The sequence below is a fragment of the Gracilinanus agilis genome, chromosome 3, assembly GCF_016433145.1.
Source record: "Gracilinanus agilis isolate LMUSP501 chromosome 3, AgileGrace, whole genome shotgun sequence".
NCBI lineage: Eukaryota > Metazoa > Chordata > Mammalia > Didelphimorphia > Didelphidae > Gracilinanus > Gracilinanus agilis.
In genome coordinates, this window is record NC_058132.1 from 80858271 (window position 1) to 80869493 (window position 11223).

The following is an 11223-nucleotide window of genomic DNA, read 5'->3' on the forward strand; positions in this document are numbered from 1 at the left end:
CCCAATGGATAGTATAGCTACTCTTCCCTCTCTGGGTTGATTACACTGAGAGTAAGGTTTGATTATTACCTCTTAATGCTCTCTTCCTCTCCTTCTTATAATAGTATTTGTCCCCTCTCCCTCCCAAGCCCTCTTTGTGTGTAATAGAATATCCTATTTTCTTATTCACTCAAGTTTCTCTTGGTGTCCCCTGCTATTCACCCCCTCTTTCCCATCCCCCATGCCATCTTAGATTATTTAGTGTTCCACCCTTACCCTGTGAATTATTCTTCTTATTACTATAATAGTGAATATTATAATAGTGAATAGAGTTCACTACAGAGAATTATACATAATATTTCTCTACATAGGAATACAGATAATTAGATCTCACTGAGGCCCTTAAAAAGGCAAATTTAAAAATTATAAGTTTTCTTTCTTTCCCCTCTGTATCTTATTTACCTTTTCATGTTTCTCTCAGTTTTTGTGGTTGGATATCAAACTTTCCATTTAGCCCTGGTCTTTTCTGTGCAAATACCTGGAATTCTTCAATTTTGTTGAATGCCCATACTTTCCCCTGGAAATATATAGTCAATTTTGATGGGTAGTTGATCCGTGGTTGCAGGCCCAGCTCTCTTGCCTTTCTGAATATCGTATTCTAAACCTTGCGATCTTTTAGCGTGGAGGCTGCCAGATCCTGTGTGATCCTGATTGGTGCTCCTTGATATTTGAATTGTTTCTTTCTGGCTTCTTGTAAGATTTTTTCTTTTGCTTGGAAACTCTTGAATTTGGCAATTATATTTCTGGGTGTTTTTTTTTCTGGATTGAATGTCGCAGGTGTTCTATGAATCCTTTCAATGTCTATATTGCCCTCTTGTTGTAAGACTTCAGGGCAATTTTGTTGGATTATTTCTGTTAGTATGGAGTCCAGGTTTCTATTAATTTCTGGTTTTTCTGGAAGACCAATTATTCTCAAATTGTCTCTTCTAGACCGGTTTTCTTGGTCTGTCACTCTCTCATTGAGATATTTCATGTTTCCTTCTATTTTTTCAGTCTTTTGACTTTGTTTTATTTGTTCTTGTTGTCTTGAGAGATCATTAGCTTCTACTTGCACAATTCTAGCCTTTAGGGATTGGTTTTCGGCTATAATCTTTCAGTTTTCGGCTATGATCTTTTGATTTTCGGCTGTAATCTTCTGGTTTTCGGCTGTAATCTTCTGGTTTTTGGCTATAATCTTCTGGTTTTTGGCTATAATCTTCTGGTTTTTGGCTATGATCTTCTGGTTTTAGGCCATAATCTTCTGGTATTCCTTTTCAATCTGGACATTTCTGGTGTTCAATTTTCTTATCAGTTCATTTGGTTTCTGAACCTCACTTTCCATTTGCAAGATTCTACCTTTTAAACAGTTATTTTCTTGCCAGATCTCTTCCATTTTCCTCAAAATCTCAGTTTTGAACTCTTCCATAGCTTGTGAGGAGTTTTCTTTATTTGAGGAGGGTCCGGATGCTTGTTTGTTCTCCTCCTCTGTTTGCTCGGTTGTCTGGATTTTCTCTGTGTAAAAGTTGTCGAGTGTTAAAGCCTTCTTTTTCTTGTGTTAATCTTTCTCTTCTGAACTTCCTGAGAATGGGTAGCCATCATTAGCCCAGCAGCTTCTCAGGTTTATCCTCGCGCTCAGGGTCTGTCCGCAGTCTATTGGCTCCTGAGGTCTGAGTTCTGGTTTTTTCCAAGGTCAAGCCCCCTGATGGACCCCCTTGCTTGATCCTCTGCCAGAGGTTTCTTTACAAGTCTCAGGGCGCTGCTTCCACAGTCGTATGCCCGTCTGCGCTGGTTCCCTACTCAGGGTTCAAGAGCTTTAGCTCTTGGCTGTGTCTGCCTCCACCCACGCCTCCGCCCGTGCCTGTGCTCTGAGCCCTGCGTCCACTCTCGGCGCCCTGCTCCCGCGCTCAGATTTTGTGTGCGTTCGTTAGCTTTTTGGGGTCCTAAATCTTGCTGCTCTCAGGAACAGGCCCCGGAGCTGCCAATGATTCGATGGGTGCCCCAAACTTGCTCTATTTCTTTTTAGATGGCTTCGGAGCTATAGGTGTTGTGTGTGGAGGGGGTGGGGGTGGGGTGTTTGCTCAGCCCAAGATTTAGTGAGAGCTGTTTCACCCCTTTATTGCATGGAAATGCCTCGATTCCACGTACCTTCCACACTGTGCCCTGTTGTGGGGTTCCTCTGTTCGTCTGGACTTGTTTTTATGTCCCCTTGAGGAGTTTTGTGTGTTTTGGTCAGGAGAGGTTAAGAGCTGCTTCTTACTCTGCCGCCATCTTAACCTGGAACCCTCTGGTCATTTTTTAAGTGAATAATCATATAAAACCAAAACCCCAAAATAGAAACCCAAATAAAAAGTGAAAAATGTGCTTTGGTCTACATTTGGACAACAACAGTTCTTTCTCTGGAGGTGGACAGCATTCTTTGTCATAAGTCCCTCAGAATTGTTCTGGATCACTGTATTCATGACAATATTTCATAATATTGTTGTTACTGTGTTCAATGTTTTTCTGTTTCTGCTTATTTCACTCTGCATCAGTTCATGTAGGTCTTTCCATCTCTTTCTGAAATCATCCTGTTCATCATTCCTTACAGCACAATAGTATTCCACCATCTTCATATACCACAATTTGTTTAGCCATTCCCCAATTGAGGGACATCCTTTCAATTTCCAATTCTTTGCTACCACAAAAAGAGCTGCTACAAATATTTTTGTACAAGCAGTTGCTTCCCTCCCCCAATTTTTTTATCTCTTTGGGATACAGACCTAGTAGTGGTATTACTGGATCCAAGGGTACATACATTGTGGCACAATTGAATGTAATGGACTTTTCTATTAGCAACAATGCAATGACCCAGGACAATTCTGAGGTACTTATGAGAAAGAACACTATCCACATCCAGAGAAAGAACTGTGGGAGCAGAAACACAGAAGAAAAACATATGACCAATCATATGGTCTGATGGGAATATGATTAGGGTTTTGATGTTAAAAGATCATTCTACTGCAAATATGAATAATAAGGAAATAAATTTTGAACAATGATACACGTATAACCCAATGGAATTATTTGTCAGCTCTGGGAGGGGGAAGTGAATGGGAGTGGAATCATGAATCATGTAACCATGGAAAAATATTCTAAATTTTAAAATAAATAAATAAAATGACCAAAAAAAAAGAAAGGACAATGGTACCCTCAACAGAAATGGAGCTTTAGAAGAAAGGCTGATTAAGGAAGAAAATCATGAACTCCGTTATTGATATGTTGAGTTTGAGATGTCAGTATGTACTATGGCTGGCAATGTGGTTCTAGAGTTTAAGAGAGAGATTAGAGCTGGATAGGTAAATTTGGATGTGATCTCTACAAAGTAAAAAGTTGCAGTATAGTCAAGAAAAGTTAGGATGGAGAAAAGGCACCTAGATTCAGCAGCTAAAAGATCAATAGGAATGTTAGATCAGTTTTAGTGAAGTGATAGTTTCAAAAACCACATAGGAAGAGATTAAAATGTAAGTTTTGGAAGCAAAAAGGAGGCAAGGATTGCAAACAACTTTTTAGGAATTTTTCAGTAAATAAGAAAAGAGATATTTAAGAATGGATGAAAATAATGGGAATAAGAGATTGTTAAAATATATTTTTATTAAGTTCATTAAATATTTCCTACTTATATATAAAAATATTTAACTTTCATTTTTTAATTTTTATTTTATTTTGAATATTTTCCCATAGTTACGTATTTCATGTTATTTCCCTCTCCCCCAAACTCCCTGTAGCTAATGCACAATTCCACTGGGTTTTACATGTTTTACATGTATCATTGATTAAGACCTAATTCCATATTTTAAATTTCATTTTTTAAAACTTTGAGTTCTAAATTCTTTTCTTCCCTCTTATTCCTCCCCTACTCTTTGAGAAGGAAACAATATATCAGTTACATATTATATATTACACCAGATATGTAAAGTCATACAAAACATTTCTATATTAGTCATGTTGCAAAAGAAACCACATACATGGAAAAAAAGAAAAATAACATCAAAAAGAAGTATGCTTCAATGCAGACTCAGAGTTCATCAGTTCTCTCTCTGGAGGTAGATAGAACTTTTTATCATGGGTCCATTGACATTGTCTTAAATCACCTTCTTAATCAGCTAAATCTATCTCAGTTTGAACATCCTTACCATATTGCTGTTATTATAGATGATGTTCTCCTAGCTCTGCTCACTTCACATTGTATCAGCTCGTGTAAGTCTTCCCAGGTTTTTCTGAAGCCATCCTTCTCATCATTTCTTATAGCACAATAAGGAACAAGAAATTTTTTAAGATAGAAAAATGGGCATGTTTGTAGGAAGAATGTTCAAAAGCAATAAATAAAGAGTTGAAGATAAGGTTGTGAGATGTTATGAAGCAAGCTTCTGGATATAATAAGAAATGGAATCAAGAGCAAAAGTAGAGAAATTAAGGGCATAATATATATCCCTTAGAGACTAGAGCAAAGAAAGAGAGAATGGGGGGGTGGGTAGTATAGAGGGGGAATTGAGGTCTGGAGAATGGGAAAATAGGGAAAGGTGGCAAGTAGGGGGCGCTTGGATAGAGTGCTGGCCTGGAGTCAGGAAGACTCATCTTGCTAAGTTCAAATCTGGTCTCAGACACTTACTAACCATGTGATCCTGGGCAAGTCACTTCACTCTGTTTGCCTCAGTTTCTTCATCTACAAAATGAGCTGGAGAAGGAAATGGCAAACTTCTCTAGTATCTTTGCCAAGAAAACCCCAAATGGGGTCATGAGGAGTTGAAAATAGCTGGAAAACAACTGAACAAGGAGACAAGTTCTTCTACTAAGGGGAAGATGATGGAAGAAACTTGAAGAGAGAAGAGGTTTGCAATAACTACTCTGGGAGGTGGGAAGGAGCTGAATTAACTAAGTGCTTCATTTACCTTACAGGGCTATAAAACACTGAATCACTATTCTTAATTACTGTCAAGGCTGTGCAATGACTCAGTGCCTCACTGGATGACTATCCAGGTGCTTCCACCCTAAGTTACATTGCCTAGGCTATTTGTTAACCAGTTTTCAAAGAAAGAAAGTAATGTGATGATCATATCATGAGACTGACCCATAACATCCTGAAGCTGCACAGAAGTCATGTACATAAAGTGAGAAAGAGGAGCATACATTTTACAAATTTAGGTGTCTAAAGGACCTTAAAGTTCTTCAAGTACAAACCTTATATTTTGTGGATGAGGAAACTGAGATTATGTGACTTGCCCAAGGTCACACAGGAAGTATCTGAGGCTGGATTTAACCCCAGGTCTTCCTGACTCTAAGTACAACATTCTCTCCATTACACCACCCAGGCTCTTTGGAGCAACCAGGCTGGGTTCTTTGAGCAAGATTAAACAGAAAGATTATAATGGTTTGGGTTTCTTGGGCATGTTCTCCTCTGAAGTCCTTTCCATTCCTAGAGCTATAATTCTGTGATCCTTAAAACCAGCCAGTCAGGCAGTCAATAATAATTTACTAATAATAAGCCAGGGATTGATGACAGTCAGGCACTGTGCTAAGCCTAGGGATATGAGGAAAGACAAAAACAATCCCTGCCCTCAAGGAACTCACAGTCTACTGGGGGAGACAAAATGCAAACAAGATGTGCAAAGGGTATACACAGGACAAACAGGAGATAATCAACAGGGGAGCCACTAGAATCCCTGTGCTCTATTGATTGTCCCAACTGCAGGAGAGAGACAGACAGACAGATAGATAGATAGATAGATAGATAGATAGATAGATAGATAGATAGATAGATAGATAGATAGATAGATAAACAGATAGGCAAATAGGCAGATAGGTAGGTAGACAGACAGACAGATAGGTAGATGATAGATAGATTAGATTGGTAGGTAGGTAGATAGAAAGATATATTGATTGATTTCAATATAATTGGTTTCCTTTGCAATCCTATGTATTCTTTTTATGAATTTTTAAAAATTACTCTGAGAGTGTGTTCATAGGCTTCACAAGACTACCAAGGGGATATGGGATACAGAAATGGTTAAGAAATTTTGAATTAGGGCCTATTATGAACTGGGCTTCAAATTCATTGTAGTCAATAAGGAAGCATCTTTTACCTGGGATTCTCCTCAGAATATTATGGACAATGACTCAGGCCATACTAGGCTCCCCAGAAGATTCCTGAGGTCCTGAGATTAGGAAACTCTGGAACAATATTACTTGTCCTTTGAATTTTCGGTGCCACAGGAAGAGGGCTATAAATGATGATATGGCCCTTCCCCCTCCATCTCCCTGCTCCTGGGTCTCAGCCCAGTTCTAAGTCCCTAACCGACTCAGTGACATTAGCCCACTGTTCATGGACTTCAAATGTCTGAGGGGTCCTTCTGCTGATTCAGGACACATTGCCTTCTAGCATCCCCTGCTCTTACTGACAGGCTCAACTGTCCATCAGTATTGGACCAGTCAGTGGTTCCATAACAGTTAAAACTATCAGTGGCCTGATGATTGGCAGCTCAAAAGGCCAGTGGCATTAGTGGAAAGTAGGAAAGGGAGCGGTCTCCTCCTCCTCCATTTCTGCATGACCTGTTAACAAATCCTCTGGGAATTCTTAATACATACAAAATCTCCACAAATAGCCCTGATTCAGCCAACACACATGGGACTTGTGTGGGAGGATGGAAGTGCAAGTGGGATTTCCAATGATCAATGTCAGTGTCATGTGGTACCAAGTGAGGGGAAAATATATGCAGGTGAGCAGCCTGGGATCTTAGACACACAGATGCAGACAGACAAGAGTAGACATGATTAAGAGCACAGATAGGAGATGGATGGCTAAATCCAGGGTTGGGGTAGTGACTGATTTCCTCCTTGGATCCAGTCAGAGGAAAGTGGAGACTTCAATAAAGAGCTTCTAGAATGCTTTGAGTTCCTTTGAGAAAATTCTGTCTGAAAAGCTAAATACAGCCAACCTTCTACCACCTGGTGGAAGGAAGCATTGGCCTGGATAATCCCAGACTCGCTTTCCTGTGGCTTCAGGTTGTACTCTGTGAGTTCCCATGTAGTGATCTCACCCTCTTAGTTGTGACTGGTTTCTTCCCTTTAGATCAGGGTCTTGTAATCCTGCTTACCCCTGCTGAGGGACTGGGGGTGATCTGGATTGCAAAGCAGTCAGAGAAGGAAGCTAACTTGTGATTATAAATCCACTGTGGATCACCAAGGCAATTGTGGAATCATAGAAGACAAGAGGTCAAAGGGGGCACAGAGCTCAGCTAAGTTTATTGAGGAGGAAATGGAAGTTCAAAGATGGAAAATGGACTTGCCCAAGGTTACACAGTCAGATCATTACAGACTAGACCCCAGGCCTCCCAAAATCTGACCCAGGCCATTTTTGTTCACATAAGGGTTATCACTGGTTGAGGGTCTGGCAGGTATTGAAAGATGGTAGGAGATTGGATGAGGCTATACTTGATGAAGTCTTAGTGGAGTCCCACTGCCACCTTTTCCTGATCTTTTCTGGGGTCTCAGTAGCCTTGGGTGGGGACAATTCTCCCCAGAGAGAATCTTCCCCTGGTGGCAACAGCTGCATGGAAGAGCCTGCAGTTGAGTCTTTGCCTCCCTCTTTCTTCTGACTTTGCTTCATTCTCTATTTCTCCTCTTTCCTTTCCTGACTTCTCTCTCCTCTCTACCCTTGCTTCCTCCCTTTCATCTCTCCTGTATCTTCTCTTTTCTGACTTCTATCTCTTCTTCCTTCATACTTCCTCCTTCCCTTCCTTTCTTTGTTCTCCCTTGTGTTTCCTCTGTCCTCCCTCTTATTTACTCTACTCTCTTCTGACTCCCTTCACTCCTCCTCCTTATGACCACTTTCCTTTCTTCCCTCTACTTTATCTCCCTCCATTCTCCTCCATCTTCCCTCTTAATTCCTTATTTCTCTTTCTCTCTCTCCTTCCCCCTTCATTCCTCCCTCCCTGCTTTTCTCCCTTTTTACCTCCCTTCTTCTCTCTCTCCTTCTATAACTGGCTTCCTTTCCTCATTCTGCCTCATCTACCTCCATTCGAATTCATCCTCCTTCCTCTGACCTCTTTATCTTCTTCCATAATCTTTCATCCTTCCCTTCTCCTCCATCCTCTTTCTTATTATGACTCCATTCTCCCTCTTCTCTTACTTTTTCTTCTTCTGACTTCTCCCTTTCCTCCCTCCCTCCTATTTCTTTCTTTTCCTTCATTTCTACTTTTCCATTTCTAATCTGACTTCCATCTCCTCTTTCCTTCTCCTCTTTCTCATCTTTCCTCCATCCTCCTTTCTTGTTCTCTTTTGACTTCCCTCCTTTACCCCTTGCTCTCCTTCCTCTCTCACTCCTCCTTTTTTCCTTATTTCTCTCCCTCTTTTTACTTCCCCAATTCCTTCTCTTTCCCCCTCTTTGGCATCCTATTTCCTTCTTTCAATGAATCTTTTCTGTCTTTTCCATTTATACTCCTTCACCTCCTGCCATGTTCCCCTAACTCCTCCCTACATCTTTGTATTGCTGCCATGGTGGTGATGCTCCCAGAAATCCAAGATTTCCACCTTTGAGAAGATGTGGGCATTCATGAGCAGCAAACCCTCGGCCCTGGTGAAGAACAATGAGGAGGGCATCCAGAGAGCCCTTACAGCCGACTACGCCCTGCTTATGGAATCAACAGCCATTGAGTATATCACCCAGAGGAATTGCAACCTCACCCAAATTGGTGGCCTCATCGACTCCAAAGGCTATGGGATCGGCACACCTATGGGTGAGTGGGTGTCTAGTCCCCGCCACTGCCCTTCACCAAAGAGGAAGCCACCCATTATTCACAGCCCCGATAAGGAACTGAGGGGGAAAGATGACTTGCCTGGGATCAAGATCTAGGTGGCTTAGAGGGTTGAAATTTAGCACTACCTAGAGATGAGAGGATGGGTTTGAAGACCTCATGAGATCACTTCTAGCCTGAGAAGTTCCATCATAGTCAACACTGTAAAGTAGGAAGGGACCATGTGGCTGACCCATTCTTATTTCCTACTTTTACTCTGTGGGACTTTCTCTGAGGAGATTACTTTAGCATTTGATCCAATGATCTATAATAAATAGAAGTTCACCTTTATACTGTGTCTTCTAATCCATGATCTCAAAGAGTCTTCGTAACAGCCCTGGGTGGGGGTCAAGGCAGGGACTGTTATCCCCTTTTCAGAGATGTGAAAATGGAAGATTCAAGAGGAGAAGTTACTCAAGGTCACAGTGGCAGAAGCTGAAATTCAAATCCATGTCTCCTGGCTTCTTACACCAGGGCTGTTTATACTCCACCATGCTAACGCTCTAAGAGGAGAGAGCTAGAGATAAGCACCCTATCCAGCACAGGTCCTTTCCTCCCTCCTTCCTTCCCCAACCCTCACAACTCCAGGAACACATGTGCTTCAGCAGACAGTGCCTGATGGGGCACTGACCTGGAATTGGAATCAGGAGATTTGAAGTTCAGATTCACTTCTGTCCCTTATCTATGTGACTGCAAGAAAATCACTGCCCTTCCCTGAATCTCAGTTTCTCAGTCTGCCTCTCAGGCTGAGACAATTACTATAGAAATGTGAGCTTTTGTTACTGTAGAGGCTGTGGTGTTTTCTGGAGGAAATTGTTCCAGCGCTCCTTGACAGCCCTTTCTTCCATCCCTCTCCCTAAGGTTCCCCTTACAGGGACAAGATCACCATTGCCATCCTCCAACTCCAGGAAGAGGACAAGCTTCACATCATGAAGGAGAAGTGGTGGCGGGGGAACGGCTGCCCAGAGGAGGAGAACAAGGAGGCAAGCGCCCTGGGCATCCAGAAGATCGGAGGCATCTTCATCGTGCTCGCTGCAGGGCTGGTGCTTTCTGTGCTGGTGGCTGTGGGCGAGTTCATCTACAAACTCCGAAAAACAGCTGAACGGGAGCAGGTAACCCCTTCCCTGGGGAGGCAGGGGGGGCCGGGGGGCCAGGCTGAGGGGGAGAGGGCATACCTGAGACCAGCACAGAGCAGAGAGGAGCTGAGGGGAGGGGGCAGAGGGTCAATGAAGGGAAGAGGATCTAGAGAATGTCAGAGCCGGGAGGGACCTGAGAACACAGAATGTCAGACCTAGGAGGAGCCTTAGAACACAGAAAGTCAAGGTTGGAAGGATCTTTAGGACTCAGGATGTCAGAGCTAGGAGGGCCCTTAAAACAAAGGATATCTTAACTGGGAGGATCCTGGGAACATACTATATCAGAGCTGGGCAAGATCTTAAGAGTTCATAGAATAAAATCCCCATCATTGCCCAAAAGGGGAAAGTGGGGGGCAAAGAGGAAAGGAGATCTATCTAAGGTCACAGTGAGTTTCTTAGTGGCAGAGCTGAGATCAGAATCTTGGTATTCTAACTCCTTCAAAGAGACAGATGCTACTCCAAGTATAATTCTGCCCTCTGTACCATACAGGGAATAACACCAGGCCTCCTCCTCCCTCTTCCTTCCAGCGTTCATTCTGCAGCACTGTGGCTGACGAAATCCGATTCTCCCTCACCTGCCAGCGACGGGTCAAACACAAGCCTCAGCCACCAGTCATGGTCAAAGCCGACGCTGTCATCAACATGCACACATTCAATGACCGTAGACTCCCGGGCAAGGACAGCATGACCTGCAATACCGCACTGGCACCCGTGTTCCCCTAGGGCTGGGGCAAGGGCCAGGGGCTGGCAAGAGGCAGTTCCTTTAGGGTAGAGGATGGGGACAGAAGGAAAGATTCCCCCTTCCAAGTCTGTGGGCAGTGAAGGAATCTGGCCCCACCCCCACTTGCCTACCTACCATGAACCTACCAGATCCCAGCCTGTGGTTTGGGGGATTGGGTGGGTAGTTGGTGGGGGCTTCTCGTGTGTCTCTCTCTTTTCTAAAGCAGAAGAGACAAAGATGAAAAATGCACACACACACACACACACACACACACACACACACACACCTCCCTCCCTCAAGCTAAACACTCCCCATCTCCTAGACAGAGATTCATACGCTGGACCCTCTGGTGACAAAGGGGCTCCATGCCAGCGGCCTTTTGGGGGTGGGGTATCCCAAGTCTTCATGTTGAAAACTCCATCCCATGGGTTTCCAGGAGTGTGGCAATTTTTAAAAAATAGCAGCCATATTGATCAAGGGGAAATGGTTGTCAGTGTGGCTAGATGGACACTCACACCCC

At 42.9% G+C, this 11223-nt stretch overlaps 1 protein-coding gene across 3 annotated transcripts in view; it reads left to right on the top strand.

Annotated features, from left to right (window-relative positions):
* The window catches only part of GRIK3 (glutamate ionotropic receptor kainate type subunit 3), a 350540-nt gene extending 339835 nt beyond the window's left edge, over nt 1-10705 (top strand). Inside the window, exons 14-16 of one of the 3 annotated variants that reach the window (XM_044671492.1) lie at nt 8567-8789; nt 9708-9958; nt 10511-10705. In XM_044671492.1, coding sequence (XP_044527427.1) covers nt 8567-8789; nt 9708-9958; nt 10511-10705 — 669 coding nt within the window. Of the gene's footprint in view, nt 1-8566; nt 8790-9707; nt 9996-10472 lie in introns of all 3 variants that reach the window. The other 2 variants (XM_044671491.1, XM_044671493.1) reach the window with 2 other exon arrangements.
* The last annotated feature ends 518 nt before the right edge of the window (nt 10706-11223 follow it).